The following is a 19,766-nucleotide window of genomic DNA, read 5'->3' as shown; positions in this document are numbered from 1 at the left end:
GGGCGCTCTTCGCGCGCTACTGCTGCGCAGGCGCAGGGCGGGGCTTCGCGGCCGCGGCGTCGGGAACGGCAGTTAGTTCTGTTTTGCTCCGTGCGTCAGAAGCTTGTCTCGGGGCCACTCTTCGGTTACCTGGCGTCAGCTATGGCGGAGGCGATGGATTTGGGCAAAGACCCCAACGGGCTCACCCATTCCTCGACTCTGTTCGTGAGGGAAGATGGCAGTTCCATGTCCTTCTACGTGCGTCCAAGCCCGGCCAAGCGCCGGGTCTCGACGCTCATCCTGCACGGCGGCGGCACCCTGTGCCGGGTGCAGGAACCCGGGGCCGTGCTGCTGGCCCAGCCCGGGGAGGCGGCGGCCGAGGCCTCGGGCGACTTCATTTCCACGCAGTACATCCTGGACTGCGTGGAGCGCAACGAGAGGCTCGACCTGGAGGCCTATCGGTTGGGCTCGGCGGCCGACCAGGCCCCGGAGACGAAGCCCGGTGCCCAGGCCGAGGGGGGCGCCGCCGCGCAGCCCGAGCCGCAGCCGCACGGGGGGCGCATCGCCTTCACGGACGCGGACGACGTGGCCATCTTGACGTACGTGAAGGAAAATGCCCGCTCGCCAAGCTCCGTCACCGGCACCGCCTTGTGGAAGGCGATGGAGAAAAGCTCCCTCACCCAGCATTCGTGGCAGTCCCTCAAGGACCGCTACCTCAAGCACCTGCGGGGCCAGGAGCATAAGTACCTGTTGGGGGACGCCCCAGTGAGCCCTTCGTCCCAGAAACTCAAGCGGAAAGCTGAGCAGGATCCCGAAGCTGCTGATAGCGGGGGTGAGGCCTCTGCCGCGAACGCGGGACCTGCGCTGCACCTGTGCGGGTGGGGGCGGGGCGCCTTCCCCTTTCTGTTAGGCATCCATGTTGGCGCATCTGGTAGAGTCGCCCGGCCTTCCCCCCGCCCCTTTAGACATCCGGGTAAAATTGCACCATTTTCTAATCGCACTTGGATATATTTTTCCAGTAACTAGGGAACTGACGTGGTATGATATTCACAGGTACACAAAGTCTATATAGCGGTAGCCCCCATCTTACCAACCAGCTACCCAATTTTCTTCCCTAGAGGCAGTGTGTTGTTAACCATCTTCTAGGGTGTCTTTTCCAGAAACTCGTTTTAAAAAAATATTTATGTTCAGATAGATTGAGTATAAGCCTTTTTAAAGGCATGCCAGACCAGTTTATTTTCACGTTTTGGCTTCTATGCGTATTCACAGACGGTTTCGTCAGTTGGAATGGTCTTCCTGGTCTAGCTCAGGCGAAGTGAGTTTTTAATGCAGTTGAATTGAACGTGGGGATTCAGGTTGGTTAGGACTTAGTGGAAAGCTGTGAAGATGCTTCACTTTTGATGTAACTGGTATTGAGAGCTTAAACTGACAGACCCTTTTGTTTAAAGAAGCATGTCACCCTCCCCCTCTACCCCGCCCCTTTCCTTAGGTGGCTGGCTATTCCATAAAACATTTCAGGTCTGGGGAGGTAAATCTATTTCTCCTGTTCAGCATGCTTAGTAGGAATTTTGTTTTTGGTAAAAGTGACATTTCAGATTCATTCATTCAACAGATATTTGAGTGCCAGACACTGTTATCCTGCTGGGATATAACAATAAATAAAAGTCCCTGCGGTCATGGAACTTAACATGCTAGCTGGGCAGTGGTAAGTGCTATAGAGAAAAATAAAATCAGGGTAAGGGGTGGGGAGGAGGTTGTTTTTTACAGGGTGATAAGGGAAGGTCACTCCATAAGCTGATATTTGAGCAGAGACCAAAAGAAAGCAAGCCAGGTGGTTATCTGAGGAGGTGTTTCAGGCAGAGGGAATATTAAGTGCACAGGCCTGGAGGTGGGAATATAGCTGGTGTGTTCTTGGAGCAACAAGGACCAGTGTGGCTAGAATGGAGTAAGCAACGGAGAATTTTGGGAGAGAGGACAAGGCTATGTTTATGGGTGAAGTAGATCACGTAGGGCTTTGCGTTTAAATCGGTAGTGTTGGGACTACAGATAGGCCATTTGGAACTTTGGAGAAAATTAAGCTGGATTCACCCTACTCTAATATTTTGATTATCTGATATTTAATTGTAAAAATTAAAATCCTAAAATGACTAAGAAGATATGGATGAGGGGTACCTGGCTGGCTTAGCCGGTAGAGCATGTGACTCTTGATGTCAGGGTTGTAGGTTTCAGCTCTGGCTTGGGTGTAGGGATTACTTTAAAAAAAAAGAAAAAAGAATAGCTTGGGGAAAAAAAAGGAAATATGCATGAATATATTTTAAATTTATTTTTCAATTCTTCTAACGTTTATTGATCTTTTTTAAAACCTGGAGTACAAATGGCATACAATATTAGTTTGAAGTATACAACCTAGGGATTCTACATTTGCATACATTGCAAACTGTCACAGTAAGTCTGGTTACTATCTGTCATCATTCAAGTTAATACAATATTATTGATTGTATTCCCTGTACTGTACATTATATCCCCATGATTTATTTTATACCTCTTGGTAGTTTGTACCTCTTGATCCCCTTCACCCATTTTGCTGCCCTGCACACCCCCATGCCAACCTTCTTCCATCTCTGTTCTCTGTATCTGTGAATTTGGGTTTAGTTTTGTTGGTTGGTTTTTTAGATTCCACCTAAGAGTGAAATCACTTGGTATTTGTCTTTCTCTGACTTATTTCAGCAGTATAATATTCTCTAGGTCCATCCATGTTGTTTCAAGTGGCAAGATTTCGTTACTGGTTGTTGTTTTTTTAATCCCTGGCTGAGTAGTAGTCCAGTGTGTGTGTGAGTGTGAGTGTGTGTGTGTGTACACACACCACATTTTAATCCATTCATCTATCATTGGACACTTGAGTTGTTACCATATCTTGGTTCTTGTAAATAATGGTGCAATGAACATAGGGTTGCATATATCTTTTCACATTAGTGTTTTCATTTTCTTCAGATTGATACTCCAAAGTGGTATTGCTGGATCCAGTTCTATTTTTAATTTTTTGAGGAATCTCAGTACCTTTTTCTATAGTGGCTGCACTGATTTACACTCCCACCAACAGTGCACAAGAATTCCTTTTCTCTACATCTTGTCCAGTACTTGTTATTTCTTGTCTTTTTGATAATAGCCATTCTGACAGGTGTGATGTGATACTTCATTGTAGTTTTCAGTTGCATTTCACTGATGATTAGTGATGTGAGCATCTTTGCATGTGCCTCTTGGCCATTTGTATGTTTTCTTTGGAAAAATGTTTATTCAGATCCTCTGCTTATTTTTTAATTGGACTTTTTTTGTTACTGAGTTATATGCGTTCTTTATTCTGGGTATTAACCTCTTGTTGGATGTATAATTTGCAGATATTTTCTCCCATTCAGTAGGTTGCCTTGAATATACTTTTTAATATTTGCATGGTGATAGTCCTGAAACCAAAAAGATTAAAAAAATTTTTTATATTTGATTACTTGAAATTAAAAACTTTCCATGATAAAGTCAGAGAGCAAACTAGAAAAATATTGCCAATACATTGCAACATATTTTTCTTAATGTCCAAAGAGCTTGCAGAAGTTAGTGAAAGAAAACTAGTAGAACAATGAGCAAAAGAAACGGAACAAGAACTTTCCAGAAAAGGAAATGAATGGCCAATAAACAAATGCAGAATATTGTTATTAAATAAAAACAGACCCTGATCAGAGGATTGATAGAAACCATGCCTGGATTTCTGACCCATAGAAACTTAAATAACAAATGTGTGTGGTGGTGTTTTTCAGGAAAGTAAATCAGAACAAGGAAATGTTGTATTTTATTTATCAGATTAGCAAAAATTAACAAAATGGGTAATATCTAGAAACATCTTTTTGGGTAATATATATGTTACATAAAATTTGCCATTTTAACCGTTTTTAAGTGTTCAGTTTGGTGGCATTAAGTACATTCACATTGTCATGTAACCATCACCACCATCTGTCTCCAGAACTTTTTCTTTTTCTAAAACTAAAACTCTGTACCCATTAAGCACTGACTCCACTTTGCTCCTTCTCCAGCCCCTGACAACCACCATTCTACCTTTTTGTCTTTGTGAATTTGATCTACTTCATGTAACTGGAATCCTACGTTTGTCCTTTTGTGATTGGCTTGTTTCATTTAGCACAGTGTCTTCAGGGTTCATCCAGGCTGTAGCGTGTGTCTGAATTTCCTTCCTTTTTAAAGCTGAATAATAATCCGCTGCATGTATAGACCACATTTTGTTTATCTGGTCATCCATCAGTGGACACTTAGGTTGTTTCCATATCTTGTCTGTTGTGAGTAATGCTGCTATGTACTAATACCTGTTTGAGACCCTGGTTTCATTTCTTTTGAGTATACATTCAGAAGTGGAATTGCTGGATCATATGGTAATTTTATGTTTAGTATTTTGAGGGACCACCGTACTATTTTCCAGTTGTGTATTTTAGTACGTATATAATTGTTGTAACCACCACCTAAGTCAGGATACAGAGCAGTTACATCACAAACAACTTTTTCCTGCTGCTCTTTAGTAGTCAGTTCTTGTTAGTGGAAAAGAGAACAGAATTAAATCCTCAGAGAACAAAGAGTAAAAGAGAAACTGGAGGATGCTTAGCTTTAGGAGACCCTCTCTTCTGTAGATGGTATGTAGTGGATTGTGGTGTACCCTCCTCATCTATCTTCAGTGGCCTGGAGAGCTGTCTTGCCCAAAGTCTTGTCATCTTAGGATGGCTAGCATTTAGGGACTGATCTATGGGGGAATTTTGTCATGGCTTCCTCACCCCAACTTGGCCAGCTCCAGACTTCCCCATGGTTTCAGCTGAGGCTTTGTTGGAGCTCTTTCAACGCTCAGCTTCTTTCTCTGCCCACTCCTTCTTTCTTCTAACAGGTGTTTTGCCAAGAGCGCACCCTTTTATTTTTTTTAAAGATTTTATTTCTTTATTTGACAGAGAGAGACACAGCAAGAGAGGGAACACAATCAGAGAGAGTGGGAGAGGGAGAAGCAGGCTTCCCGCGGAGCAGGGTGCCCGATGCGGGGCTCGATCCCAGGACTCTGGGACCATGACCTGAGCCGAAGGCAGACGCTTAACGACTGAGCCACCCAGGCACCCCAAGAGCGCACCCTTTTAAACACCTATGTGTTAATCTCCATTTCACAGTCTGCTTCCCAGAGAACCCAGTTTATGGCACAATTTTGTTAATTTGCACAATTTATAAATGCAAAGCAAAAAATGAATGACGCTTGAAGAATACTTTTATTTTATGTATTAGAACCTAGAAAAAATATCACCACTTGGATAGTACAACTTTTCATAAGCAAGAGTAGAAATTTTTGAACATGCATATCTTATGTTTTTCTTATCCTTCTGATCTAAAACTGATGTCTTCTTATAGAAAAAATGTACAGGCTCACTTCTGGCTAAGAGCTCATAGAGCATGCACTGTACTTTTGGTTTCTGCGAAAGAGGCTAATTCTCATCTGGTGCTGTTCTTCTCTTTAATAGAACCACAGAATAAAAGAACTCCAGACTTACCTGAGGAAGAATATGTAAAGGAAGAGATCAAGGAGAATGATGAAGCAGTCAAAAAGATGCTTGTAGAAGCCACCCGGGAGTTTGAGGAGATTGTGGTATGTTGACTAGATTTAACTTCTTTCCCCTACTTCCATTCTTTTTTAAAATTGGTTATCGCATTTACTCTTTTTGTACCTAAGGCCCAGTGGGATAAGGGCAGGGGTGGGGGAGAGGGAGAATAGAAAGTGGGACTGATCTTGGTTTCAGGCATGTAGCTTTTAGGTTTTGGTAGGAAAACTTCAGAGGGGGAGAGGGAGAAGAATTGGGAGAATTATTTATTTTATTTTTATTATTATTATTTTATTTTTTAAAAAGATTTATTTATTTATTTGACATACAGAGACACAGTGAGAGAGGGAACACAAGCAGGGGGAGTGGGAGAGGGAGAAGTAGGCTTCCTGCAGAGCAGGGAGCCCGATGCGGGGCTCAATCCTAGGACCCCATGATCATGACCTGAGCCGAAGGCAGATGCTTAATGACTGAGCCACCCAGGCGTCCTGGGAGAATTATTTTTAAACCGGATAGAGCACCGATTTCAAGGACTCTGTTCTCAGTTTAAGGTCTTCAAAATAAGACTGTAGATTTATCTTTTAAAATATTTTAATGCTTCTCAGGAAAATAAATGTAATTTTTAAAAGAGTTTAATTTCTTTAATAAACAAGTTTAGCTTTTTGTGTACTTAAGGTGGTTTTGGGATTTTTTAATGCTTGCATATTTAGTTGAGCTTCTGATGCTCCGTTGGAATCTCGTATTTAATCAAAGGTAGAGGGAAAGGTAGGAACTATAAAATAGGAGTGATTTAAAAAAAAGTTCAAGTTATATGTCCTTATCTTCTCCAAGAAAAAGGATCTTGTAAATTAATTTTTCTTATTAACAAAGGAAAATGGTTAGGCCTCATTGTAAAACAGGAAAATAATTTAAAGTTCTGTAATTGATGAGTGAAGGAAGGCACAAGAATTGGCAGAATTTAGTGATTGTTGCCTTTTATAGTCCGAATTTTGTTTTATTTTTTATATTTGGTCTGTTATCCACAAACTTTCAAATGCAAACATGGTCTACATAGTTCTCTTCTCACATAACGTGCTTTGTAATGTGCCTAAATGTAGTACAGCATGGAGGCCCTAGTATGCTTATACAGCTGTGTGTTTTGAGTGCTTATGTGAAGGCATCAGTAGGTACGGGGGATGTAGTGATGCTCAAAACAGATATAATTCCTGCCCTTATGGAGCTTACAATCTGAGAGTGAAGTCAGACTTGTAACAAATGATCTAATGAACACGTGTATACGTGAAAGTGTATGCACAAACCTGTATTTTTTCATATTTAGTGTAGCCTTTTTTTTTTTTTTTAAAGATTTTACTTATTTGACAGAGAGAGACAGCGAGAGAGGGAACACAAGCAGGGGGAGTAGGAGAGAGAGAAGCAGGCTCCTTGCCAAACAGGGAGCCCGATGTGGGGCTCGATCCCAGGACTCTGGGATCATGACCCGAGCTGAAGGCAGACGCTCAACGACTGAGCCACTCAGGCGCCCCTTTAGTGTAGCTTCTAATTTTCTGTTGGAATACCATACTTATATGTATACATATATGTGCACATAGTGTACACCTAAGGACATGTATATTCCCCACCTACACGCACACACGCACATGCACACGCGCACACACACGGTCACTCCCCGCTTAACCCAACATATATATGTGTATGTAAAAACATCCAACATGAATAAATATGAGAAGGAGCATGATGGGACTGAAGGGACTGAAGGAAGTTCAGTGTGATTGGGGTGAAAAGGACAAAGGGGGCTGGTAGTTGAGAGTAGATATTGAAAGAGTAAGTGTTTGGGACTTGGTAATTAGGAACTGGTCATATTCATCACTTTCTCTAGGTTGACGAGAGCCCTGATTTTGAAATACACATAACAATGTGTGATGATGATCCACCCACACCTGAGGAAGACTCTGAGACACAGCCTGATGAGGATGAGGAAGAAGAAGAAGAAGAAAAAGTTTCTCCACCAGAGGTGGGAGCTGCTATTAAGATCATCCGGCAGTTAATGGAAAAGTTTAACTTGGATCTGTCAACAGTAACACAGGCCTTCCTAAAAAATAGTGGTGAGCTGGAGGCTACTTCCTCCTTTTTAGAATCTGGTCAGAGGGCTGATGGGTATCCCATTTGGTCCCGACAGGACGACTTAGATTTGCAAAAAGATGATGAGGATGCCCGAGATGCATTGGTCAAAAAATTTGGTGCTCAGAATGTAGCTCGGAGGATTGAATTCCGAAAGAAATAATTGGCAAGATAATGAGAAAAGAGAAAAGGTGTGGCAGGTGAAGTTTAAAAAAAAAAAAAATTTGTGACCATTGAACTTCAGAGATTTGTACATTGGAACTGACACTTGTCTTCTGACCAATGCTGCCATTGCTCTGTGAATCTTAGATTTTGTAGCCAAGCAGAGTTGTGTAGGAGGCTAAAAATAAAAGACATTGGATATATTTAGAGCTGTCCCTGGCAGTATCAGCGTGTTTATGAAAGGAAAATCTAAACCAGAGGGAGATTGGCCTGTGTAGTAGTAATCCTTTTCTGAATGTAACCCTTGCTATATTGTTTCAGGAGCTAGTGACAAAGTCAAAGGAGGGAGATTAGGAGATGGGTCTTTTCAGGCAGCATGAATAAAGAGCTTCCTATCCTTTGGCAGAAGCTCCTCTAGTTTGGATAGATTCCAAATCAAGAATCTAGAAATGTGGAAAGTTTTAATTACAAGGCCTTGAACACAGACTTCCTAAACTCTTGCATCCCCTAGTGAGCTCTGATTTCTCAACTGCTTTGAAAATCCCATATTCCCTTTGCTAACTTACTATTTGGGGACCCTGCTCCTTGGCTGTTCTTTTCTTCCAGTCTTTGTCAGTCATACTTGTGGCACGTGTTTCTTTACCTACCACCCAGTTTTGTTTAAAACATGCAAAACCGTAGAGAGTCTTAAGAACAGTCTTACTCACTTACTAGTAATGTGTTTTTATTTATTGAAAATCGTTTTGTGGTAAGGATTGTGTTAGATTTACAAATTAGTGAATTGATTCCTCTTTGTTGTGTTGCTTTCATTGTTGAAAATAAATAGAACTTTGAGTCTCCAAGTGTTTTTCTTTGATTGTATTCACAAAACCTTTCAATAGAAAAACCATGAAGGAATGGACGATTTTTGGCTCTTAATTAGGTCAATAATGAACAAAGTGGTTTCATTTTAGAACTAGTAGGCTACTAGGAAGATGCTAGTTCTTCTGAATGGAGCAGAGAGAAGATCTGCGTCAAGGACTGTGAGAGATGGAGTGAACTACTAAGAGCTGGAGTGGAGAGGAGCCAATCAGGAACCAGCAGGTGTGTAACAGAAGGTGTCGGTTCCCTACCCATGTTCTCTGGGCACTCACCATTCCAGCATATGCCACTGATAGGAGTCCCACTGCAAGTGCCTGCTGAAGCTTTCCCTCTGCTTGAAGTGCCGTGGAGTTAATGCCCCTGGGAGTGGCTTTCAGTCGATGGTGGCTGAGAATTAGAGGACGCAGACCCAGTTTCCTTGCTGTCCAGAGAAATGACACGACTGAATCTTTGAGAATTACCCCGAGTGGGATAATGGTGTCCATGCCACCTGTGAGAGATTCCCGGCAGAAATAAGCAGAGTGGCCCACAGTGGCAGTCTGTGTATTCATGCACCCTGCATGGGCGTCCTTCTCTTGTTTCGCATCTGCACTTCCTAATAAGTACATCCTGAAATCATCAGTTACACACACATTATTAGAGTTCAATTCTGGTGGAGTCCAACCTAAATCAAAATGCTTCACTTTGCCCTTTAGTATGTTGAAAGGATACAACTGCTCCTAGTAGTACCTAGCTCACTCTAGGAGTAATTTTTAAGTAGGTATTGGGAAAGATTGGGTGGTGGGCATTTGTTTAAAATGTGTTATCCAGGGGCGCCTGGGTAGCTCGTTTGGTTAGGTGTCTAACTCTTGATTTCTGCTCAGGTCATAATCTCAGGGTTGTGAGATCGAGCCCCACATTGGGCCTTGTGCTCAGCATGGAGTCTGCTTAAGATTCTCTCCCTCTCCCTCTGTACCCCCCCCACTTGTGCTCATGTGTGCATACTCTCTCTTTCAAATAAATGAATAAAAATGGAGATGTCATTTAGGTTGTTTATAACCTAGTAAAGTTACTACAGCTTTTACAGGGCTAGAAATTTCAGTTTTGTCAAAGCATGTGCAAAAGGGCCTGATTCATTATATCTAGACTCCCAAAAGATGTGTAAAGCAAAGCACTCATTATAAACCAGTAACTTTCAAATACCTGTTTTTGCAATTTCTCTGACATTTCATTTCTTAGGCTGAGAGGTATATGTGGGGAAACATTACCAGAAGTATTTTTGGGAGCACAAATCTAAGCAAGGAGCATGAGTTGAATTTTAATGGTTAATGGTATTGAGCTATGGCTGCATCTGCTCAAATCCTAAAGTCAGGATCCCCTCCCTTGAGCTGCCAAATTCTTGCTTTTTGGGTTTTCTTGACTTGATGAGACTTGTGCTCTGGGAAACAACACGTCTTACTCATTTTAGCTCTTGAATTCTGGGCCTTCCTCATTATTCCCTCCTACCCCCACACTTCAGCTTTTGAAATTTGCTAGGCCTTAACCTCTGTACCTTCATTAGTGGCAGAAACATTTTTTTCTGTCTTCTCTTTGCAAACTGCAGCAGTGGATTATGCTCCTGGTATTCAGTTTTCCTTTGTTCCCTGTCCCTTTCAAGCAGATGCAGTTGCATTTTAAAGGTTTAAGCTGCTGCTGAATTCTTGAGATCTCTCGTTTTTGGTCTAATGCTGTTTGCTGGATCATAGACTCCCTCTGCCTATATCCATAAGTTGCATTTAATTGCTTATAACAGAAAACTTAACCTAAAGGACTTCAAACAATAAGGGAAATGGGATTATATCTTCTATATATAACAAGAAGTCCTGAGGCAGTTAGCTTCAGGGTTCTTTTTATATTTCCGCTCTGCTATCTCTAGCTTGTCTTGTAGGCTGCTTCCTTCATGGTCAGAAGCTGGCTGCTACAGTTCTAACAGCAGAAGACGGACCATTTCCTCCTAGGTGTCTCCTTTATTGGCGAGCAAGCTTTCTCAGAAGCCCCTAGACTTCTCATTGCCAGAATTTTGGCACATGCCCCTTCCTACCTTCTTAAATGACTAGATTGACTTAAATTTATCCAGGTCTGTCTTTCTTGGGCTGCACGTTGTGTAACCTTCCCTGGGAATGTGGTATGAAGGGAAGGTAAATACCCAAATAAAAGTCTGCAAAAAACTTCGATTGTACAGATAAACCCTAATGACTTCTAGGAACAAGAATACCCATCCAGTAGTGGATTATTATCTCTGTTATCATCAGCCTGGACTTAACCTTTGAGTTTGTTCTCTTCTCCTTTTTCCTATAATTTACTGTAGGGTTTTTGAGCATATTTTCTTTTCTTTTTTAATTTTTATTTTATTTATTTACTTGAGAGAGAGAGAGCACAGAGGGAGAGGGAGAAGCAGACCCCTGCAGAGCAGGGAGTCCGATGTGGGACTCAATCCCAGGACCCTGGGATCATGACCTGAGCCAAAGGCAGACACTTAACCGACTGAGCCACCCAGATGCCCTTTGAGCATATTTTCTTAAAGTAAATGCCATTTATGCTTCTCTGTCAATAATAAACATTACCTTGAAACTCATTCTGCATATCTTTTTGCTCTTTTCCTCTCAGGCTTTCTAGCTTTCAGTATGGTTGTGCCTATCAACAGGGAGGGCTTCCTCAGTTCATTTTTTTGATTTTCTACTTGCCGCTTTCAGTTTTGATAGTTTATTGCTTTTGAGGTATTTCTGGGGAATGTATCCAGGTTTTATGAGCTTGGCACCGTGGCACTGTGGGCTGCCTCAGGTCATAAACTTGTGTCCAAAGATACAAAGAGCTCATCTGGGCTCTTGAGAGAAGCTTGCTGATGACTGTTCTGCCTGATGTTTTGTGTATTTAACTGGTAGCTGTTGTCCACATTATGGATTTAAGTAAATCAAGTTATTTTCTAACATTTTTAAAGCAGGCAATGGAAACTTTTTACAAATAGATTGTTACAGGGGTTAAAGTAGTTAAAACAGGGAGCTCATTAGAAGGGTGTGGCAGGCAAACCAAAACCTAAGCCAGAGACCATACACTGAAATCTAAGAAAAGCAAACTCAAGAGGAAATTTGGATCCATGGAGAGGCACCCTGGGAATGTGCACACCGAAGGAAGACCGTGTAAGTACACAGGAAGAAGATGGCCATTAGCATAGCAAAGAAACAGGTCTCAGAAGAAACCAGCCAGCAGACACTTGGAGAACTGTGAGAAAATGAATTTCTGTCATTCAAGCCACCTAGTCTGTTCATGTATAAACACTGTCAGATATATTAGGTCCTTTTTGTTTTTGATAGATGCCACACTAATTTGTCACACACTAATGTATGTGCACATGTGTGAGTTTTAATTCATTAGGTGATAAAGTTCAGCTACTATCAGGAAAAATAATTTCTACTGCGTGTAATTTGACCATAGATACGGATGTTGGAATATTCTGGCACTTGAGCGTTAGTGTGTGAACAGCTAGAGAAACTCTTGCACGTAGTGCCCCCAGATAACCGATACTGCCAGTAAGGATGTACACCTCATACCTGTTAGTGTTAGTGTAAAACAGGTATCTTTGTGGTATGTGTGTGGACCTTATTCTGACACCTTCATATGGAAAGTAAATAGCAAATATGACAAAACAATGCAAATTGATAAAACGAACAAAATATTTTTCAAAGATACTTATACTGTACCAAAGTAAACCCACATACATATTCATACACCAAAATCTAAAAGTTACCATTTCAGAAGAAAACTGAAAATGAGAATGGTTATCTCAGGTTTTAGTTTGACAATTTATAATGAGGAATTTTCTGGTGTGTGTGTATATATATATATATACACACACACACGTGAATATATGTGAAAAATCTAAAAATGTAGAAATACATTAAGTAGTTGTGTCACTACTGTATTTTCATTGTAAAATTTTTTATCTTTAAGATAGAGGAAAAAAATACAAGTGAAGAATACTCAGTATCGTGGATTTGTCCTAATTCATTTAATCATTCCCTTATTGGTAGATACTGAGATAGTTTCTAGTTCTAATTAAAGCTTTCAGAGCTTTGGAGAAAAGCTCACTTTTGTGAACTCACATCATCGGGAAATATACTATCCTTTCATTTTCTACGTGATAAATTAATTTCAAGTTAGCTTTCCCATCTTGCTAGAAGGGAGAGGAGTGCTGATATGTCCCTTGTAGACCTATTTTCGCTTGGGTTTGGTTACGGTTCATGGATGTTCCAGATTGGTGGACATGGTAATTACAGAGAGGAGGTCATGTTTGTCAGAAAAATACGTTTCTTCGTTCAGAAGGATTCCGCAGACCTGTCTGCTCGCTAATGCTTGTGGTGCTTCCAGAGGCCGTATGCAGCTTTCTCAGTGAAGGGAGTACCGAAGGTAACCACTGCCCGCGGGAAAGTTAAAACCTCCATTTGGGATTCCAATTGTTTTCTCCTTCCTCTTGCGTTAATCTTGTCCCAGACAGGACGATTTCATTGTTCACCGTCCTTTAAGTTGCACTGATTCAGCATCAAAAGAAGAGAGGCCTGGCCCAGGTTCTGAGAATGACTTCCTTCTGAAACTCGGGCCCTGGTGAGCTTTGTAGCGTATGGAACACAGCCTGAAAAAATTCACTGAAGCACAGTTAGGGTCCTGGAGGGTTCTCTTTCTGTGGATTAGGACTCAGAAAAGGGACCTTTTCCTGAAGGTCTGTGGATAACAGGAGCTGACATTAGGCCTGAGGTTTCTACACATTGCTGGTGCGGTTGGCTGAGGGAACGGGATGGTTCTCCAGTTGACGGTGTGCTGCAGCCATGTGTGTCTCAGTGTGTCCCTTCTCGAGGATCCCATTTTGCAGTCAGAGCCTGGCAGACCTCGTCCCACCGCTGCAGAATGTAAGGTATGTCCACCTGCTCCAGATCCTGCAGCTGGTCTTGGTGCTCAGGATGAGGCTCACAATAGCCCTTCAACTGCAGTACTCCTGTGCCAGTCTGTTCTTCGTGATTCTGGCATTTTTCTTGGTTTGGGAGCCAGAAAGGAGTCTGAGTATCCGAGAGGTCCCTTCCTGAAGTTGAGGGTATTGGCAGGTGATTCCTAAGGGTCTGAGGAGAGACAGAATTCTCTCCTGTCTGCATGGCCTGCATGGGCTGCACCATCATGACACTTGGTCCTTGGCTCACACAAGGGACAGAGGACTCATGGGATGGGAGAGGAGCAGGGAGAAATGTTTGGTTCCTGCTGAAAGAATCGGAGGAAGCAAGATGATGAGACCTGCCCAGGGGAGTGGACAGATTAATTTGGTGTTGCTGAGCTGTCAGACCTGGTCTTCCATTTGGGCCATCTGCCAAGGAATTCACGGACTCATTTCTGCTCTGCTCTGGGTATAGGGATCTTTGGTTCTGAAACCACATCTATGTGAAGAAAAAAGAGAAGGATGTCATAAGACATGTGACTGTGGCTCTGTTTCTCGTACTGCGTAAAGCAAAGGGGCTATTAATACAGGCCCCAGTATCAGAAATATAAATATTCTATATGTGTGAAATACATTACTCTGGTTTATGTGTTTAGTATGTATATGTATAAATAGGTACGTACAAATGTGTGTGTATACGTATACAAACATAAATTGAGGTCACAGCACACTCAGCAATCAACTACGGAGGAATTGAAACTGGCTGAAAAGGCATATGATCTAGATTCCTCCCTTTAATTTCAACAATGGATTAGAAACAGATTTTCTTGACCAGGTTGACATTTTTCTCTTTGCCAACGTGTGCAAAGAATCCCTATCTTATATGCACATGTATAAATCTGATCAAGGATTAATGAGTGCAGGCCTTTGGAGGGTTTCTGTGCTGATAAACCATAGTGCTACTTAGTCATGAGCATTTAACACATACTAAACTACTGTCCCCGTAACTTTAGAAGGTACCCAATGGGAGTGACTTTGTTCTCCCAACTGGAGGACATTTGAGCATGTATATAGAGTTTTGGGGGTGTCACAAATTGGGGGAGGTAGGTAGGCGGGGTATCTAGTTGGCAGAGGCCAAGAGTGCTGAAAAATACCTACTAGGCACAGGACAGCCTCACAAGAAAGGAATTATCTGGACCAAAATAACAGTTCCAAGCTGTAGAAAACCTGACGGGGTTCTCAAAATAGGTATTAACTTTCACATTTCCCCACATTTTTGCTGCTGGTGATTTTAAATGGGTATACCACTGACAGAATTCTTCATTTTGCAGGAGTGTGACTTGCAATGCTAGATGTTTACCATCCCATACCTTTACTTACGTAACCTCGATGATTGGGATAATCCAGTACAGGTCAAAGTTTCTCGGCAACCCATTGGGGGAAATATCACAGGTAGAACATATTTCATGTCGCAGACACAGAACTTACTTGAATTCTTGGTTCCTGAATGCCTGCTTTTTTAGCCAGTTTTTTCCTGGTTGTAATATCAAGGAATCGGTTCCTCTCAAAGGCTTGAAGTAGGACGTGTGATTGAGATCTTGTGATGGATGTCCAGTCTTGTCTGGCTGCTTTTGGTAAGTATTCTAAAGGAGAACATGGGAACAAAAGATGTCTTTTAGAACAGTTTTCATGTTTGAACTAGAAACTTGGGAAGATCATGCTGATTACACTTAATTCTTCTTGAATCCCTGATGGTGACAGAAGAGGATGCCACCCTGCTTAGAGCAGCTGGACCAAAAGGCCCAGAGCCTTGCTTGCTAAGAACCTGCCTGTCCTAGCCAGCTGTGGGACCATGCTTATATTTCTGACACTAGGGTGCCCAGAGCAAGCTGTAAATGCCTCTCAAGATAATGATTTTTTGTCAAGAACATGGGCACAACGTGCCGAGTTGTTTCCACTTTCACCGGGACCTACTGAAGAAATGCATTTGTACCAGTGGTTTCTTACCTTGAGTCCAAGGCTGATGATGGTGTTGTCTTTGGGTTTCGTCTTTTCCTAAGGAGCATCCAAATTCCAATTGTCTCTGTTTTGATCTGTGGTTTTTAAACCAAATCTAAGTGGGAGAAGAAGATGTGAAAGTTGTGTAATTCAGTCTGTGTCAGACCAAATATCAATGCAATTAAAATTGATTTGATCAACTGCCATTGCGGTAATATCCATAAGAAAAAGGTGATGTATTATCCTAGGAGTTATATTACTATTAGCATACAATTCAGTACAGCATTTCTTCTATCGTTGTTGTCATGATACCTCAAGAAAAATTTCCTGATTTAAGAGACACTCGCCGTTCAATCGAAGGAGACCAATATTTCTTTTTCTCCTTCTCCCACCTCTCTCTCATAACAGGTCTTCAATGTGTGAATGTCTTTTCTTGGCCTATCGTCTCTTTATAAGAAATACCATTTTATAATGTATAATACATATAGCATTGATTGTGGAAAAGAATTTCCTTTTTTTTAAGAAAAAAGAATTTCCTTTTTTTTTAAAGTATGTGAGCAGGGTGGGGAGGGGCAGAGGGAGAGAATCTTTTTTTTTAGATTTATTTATTTTAGAGACTGCGAGCCGGGGGGAGGGGCAGTGGGAGAGGGTGAGTAGCAGACTCCCTGCTAAGTGTGGAGCCCTACTTGGGGCTCCATCTCACAACCCTGAGATCATGTCTTGAGCTGAAATCAAGAGTTGGACAGTTAACTGACTGAGCCAGCCAACCGCCCCAAGAATATCTTTAAATGGTGAGTAAATTAGCAACAGTTGAGCTGTACTAACACTCATCAACATTCCCTCTTTTCCTATAATCAGCAATAGATAAGGAGACTCCTGGACCCTGTACACCTTGCTGTGAAACTCTTGTCATGAATATAACTTGTTGAACTTCTTGTTTCCTCATTTTTGGAGTTGGATTTGCAGTGTACTTTCTTTTTGAGTGTTTTATTTTGATAATTTGTGATAAGATTTAGGGTGTTAATGACCACCAATATTTAACAAACCACTCCTTTATCCAGGCATTGTGCTAAAAGCTTATCTCTGCTCTAAATTAATTAAAATATTTTCAGGTAAGTCTTAAGCACATCACCAGATATTCCCATAGGATGCCCTTTTATTACTGGGCTTTGAGTAAACTGTGTCTTTACACCCAGAACAAATGAATGAAGAGTAAGGAAAAATTTCTCTCCAGCATCCCTCAGACTACGGACCTTACAGCCAATGGCTAATGGGAGACTCTATATAGACACAAAAATCTGAACTTATTATTTTCCTCTAGGAGCACATTTTTACTGATCTTCATTGTTTTAAATGCTGTCTCACCTGGTATAGTTGTATTGTTTACAATTATCGCCTTGCTAACTGAAGAAATCCAGCTTCATTTCATTTTCACATCAGTAGCTCTATTCAGGTAATACAATATGGGATTTTACTTCATATACTTCTGTGTGTGAATCACACTTCAGGTATTTAAAAAAAACTAGCCTGAAAATTGGGAACATATGTGAGTTCTTGTCCCACAGTTTCCTCATAATCACGTATTAATCCTCATTTTGCAGTATATATCAATATTTTTTTAAAGATTTTTTATTTTTAAGTAATCTCTACACTCAACGTGGGACTTGAACTCACAGCCCTGTGATCAAGCATTGCTTGCTCTACCAACTGAGCCAGCAAGGTGCCCCAGTACATATCAATACTTAATACTTAATGATAACTTATTAACATAGTGTTATAATTTCCTAAATTACCTAATCTTAAAAATTGATTTATCTCCTGGGGCGCCTGGGTGGCTCAGTCGGTTGAGCGGCTGCCTTCGGCTCAGGTCATGATCCCAGGGTCCTGGGATCGGGTCCCGCATCGGGCTCCCTGCTCTGCGGGGAGCCTGCTTCTCCCTCTCCCTCTGCCTGCTTCTCTGCCTACTTGTGTTCTCTCTCTATCTCTCTGTCAAATAAATAAATAAAATCTTTAAAAAAAAAAAAAATTGATTTATCTCCTATTGGGAGAGCCTGGACCAGTGTATTCTCTTCTCATTAGTGAATATACCCAACCAATATTTCCACAATTGGTAAAACAGTTCTTGTTTTTAATATACAACAATAAAAACTTTCTGAGCAACATACCTGACATAAGAATTGCCTGGGGGCGCCTGGGTGGCTCAGGTTAAGCGTCTGCCTTTGGCTCAGGTCATGATCCCGGGGTCCTGGGATCGAGCCCCACCTCAGGCTCCCTGCTCCACGGGAAGCCTGCTTCTCCCTTTCTCACGCCCCCTGCTTGTGTTCCCTCTCTCACTGTGTCTCTGTCAAATAAAATCTTAAAAAAAAAAAAAAAAGAGTTGCCTGAAAATCCTGAGCCCAGCTTTCTCTTTACCTTGAATCTGACAGATAGTGAAATAGAAACCTAATGCTTACCTGAATTTTGGCCTCCGGAATGCCAATTTCCTTGGCCCATTGTTTCCTGGTAGCTCTATCAGGGTACGGGTTTTGTTTAAACCATTCTTGGAGGATATCCTTTTGACTCTGGTTGTAAACAATCCTGCCTTGCCAGGTTTCTTTTTGTAGTATGCCTGATGAAGAGAAAATGGGAAGAGGGGTATGGAAGATATGTTTATGGATTAAAAACTCCATGTAAACATAAGTTTACATGACATGTAAACCTTACTATCAATGATGGACATAAACATAAGTCTTAACTTTTTTTTTCCAGGTTGAAACCTGTAGGTTTAACAATGATTCTATATTTTTACTTTAGGGGTACAGCTACTAAAGTCATGCTAAATTGGAGACATATAAGTAAAATATGTGTGTATAATAGAAAAAAATTACAATCTGTGATCTGAGTTACTGAAAATCCATAAAATTAAATGCAGAGAAAATAGGAAGCAATAGGAGCTAGGAAAATTAATGGAAATAAACAAGTAAGACCTTAAAAAATTGAGATAAAATACACAGTAACTGGTACTTTGTGATAAAATACATTTTAATATAAAATACTAGGTATTCCATATATATATGTTTCTCCATTTACAGTGTCAACTTTAGAACTTTTGACAACGCACTTGTGAGACTTATGGCTGTTATCTTAAATTTGAAATTCCAGTCTCCCAACTTTTTTTTTTTTAAGATTTTATTTATTTATTTGACAGAGAGAGACACAGCGAGAGAAGGAACACAAGCAGGGGGAGTGGGAGAGGGAGAAGCAGGCTTCCCCCGGAGCAGGGAGCCCAATGCCATGACCCTGGGATCATGACCTGAGCCGAAGGCAGACGCTTAATGACTGAGCCACCCAGGTGCCCCCCAGTCTCCAACTTTAAAGCACCCATCAATCCTAATACAACTTATAGATGCAAAGAGCTCCTGCTCGCAACAATTTGCCCCTCTAATCATGATTGTGATTTTTAACTTTTATAAACTCTGGAAAATAAAGCATGTGGCATTATCAAAGAGAGCAAAATGCAGACGAAAACTTACTGTTTTCAGTGCTGTTCAAATCCATCTTGGGAAGAGCTTCCTGGATCCCACAGAGGTGAGTGGGCAACCGAGGAGCAGTCCAAGACACCGGGCTTATCAACACCCAGGGTGATCCACCCATTTCTTAAATACCCTTCTATTTAATCCCTTCATTAAATGTTTAACACTTTTAGAAAGAAACTTGAAGTAATCAGATTAAGTACAGATTCTACCAGGCAATTTTACCTCTATCCTAATGTCTTTCCAAATCTGACTTAGAATCTGTGCTCTCTAGTTTACACACACACACACACATAGATACATTTATAAATGTTTTGGTACTCTTGCTTTTTAATTATTTTGGCTTGATATAATATTGTATGGATATACATACTTCACTTTATATTTTTCCTCAGTTCTTACTGAAACACTTTTTAAAAAAGATTTTATTTGAGAGAGCACGAGTGGAGGGGGAGAGGGGCAGAGGGAGAGGGAGAAGCAGGCTCCCCACTGAGCAGGGAGCCCGATGCGGGGCTCGATCCCAGGACCCTGGGATCACGACCTGAGCCACAGGCAGACGCTTAACCGACTGAGCCA

The 19,766-nt window shown here is 41.4% G+C and overlaps 3 protein-coding genes across 3 annotated transcripts in view; 2 read left to right on the top strand and 1 right to left on the bottom strand.

Moving 5' to 3' along the window:
* The first annotated feature begins 8 nt into the window (after positions 1–8).
* On the top strand, positions 9–8,725 carry TERF2IP (TERF2 interacting protein). Its single transcript, XM_036113692.2, has 3 exons — positions 9–811; positions 5,526–5,650; positions 7,480–8,725. The coding sequence occupies exons 1-3, from the start codon at positions 142–144 to the stop codon at positions 7,882–7,884; spliced, it is 1,200 nt and encodes a 399-aa protein (XP_035969585.1). The 5' UTR covers positions 9–141; the 3' UTR covers positions 7,885–8,725.
* A 4,866-nt stretch (positions 8,726–13,591) lies between these two features.
* DUXB (double homeobox B) lies at positions 13,592–14,179 on the bottom strand. Its single transcript, XM_036113696.2, has one exon. The coding sequence runs from the start codon at positions 14,177–14,179 to the stop codon at positions 13,592–13,594; it is 588 nt and encodes a 195-aa protein (XP_035969589.2).
* A 2,092-nt stretch (positions 14,180–16,271) lies between these two features.
* Positions 16,272–19,766, top strand: part of LOC118534292 (uncharacterized) — a 110,173-nt gene continuing 106,678 nt past the window's right edge. Inside the window, exon 1 of the mRNA XM_078063668.1 lies at positions 16,272–17,131. The gene's annotated coding sequence lies outside the window, so the exon portion shown is untranslated. The remainder of the gene's footprint in view (positions 17,132–19,766) is intronic.

Source organism: Halichoerus grypus, chromosome 15, assembly GCF_964656455.1.
Source record: "Halichoerus grypus chromosome 15, mHalGry1.hap1.1, whole genome shotgun sequence".
In the NCBI taxonomy this organism is placed as follows: domain Eukaryota; kingdom Metazoa; phylum Chordata; class Mammalia; order Carnivora; family Phocidae; genus Halichoerus; species Halichoerus grypus.
This window is presented reverse-complemented; position numbering and strand designations above follow the sequence as displayed.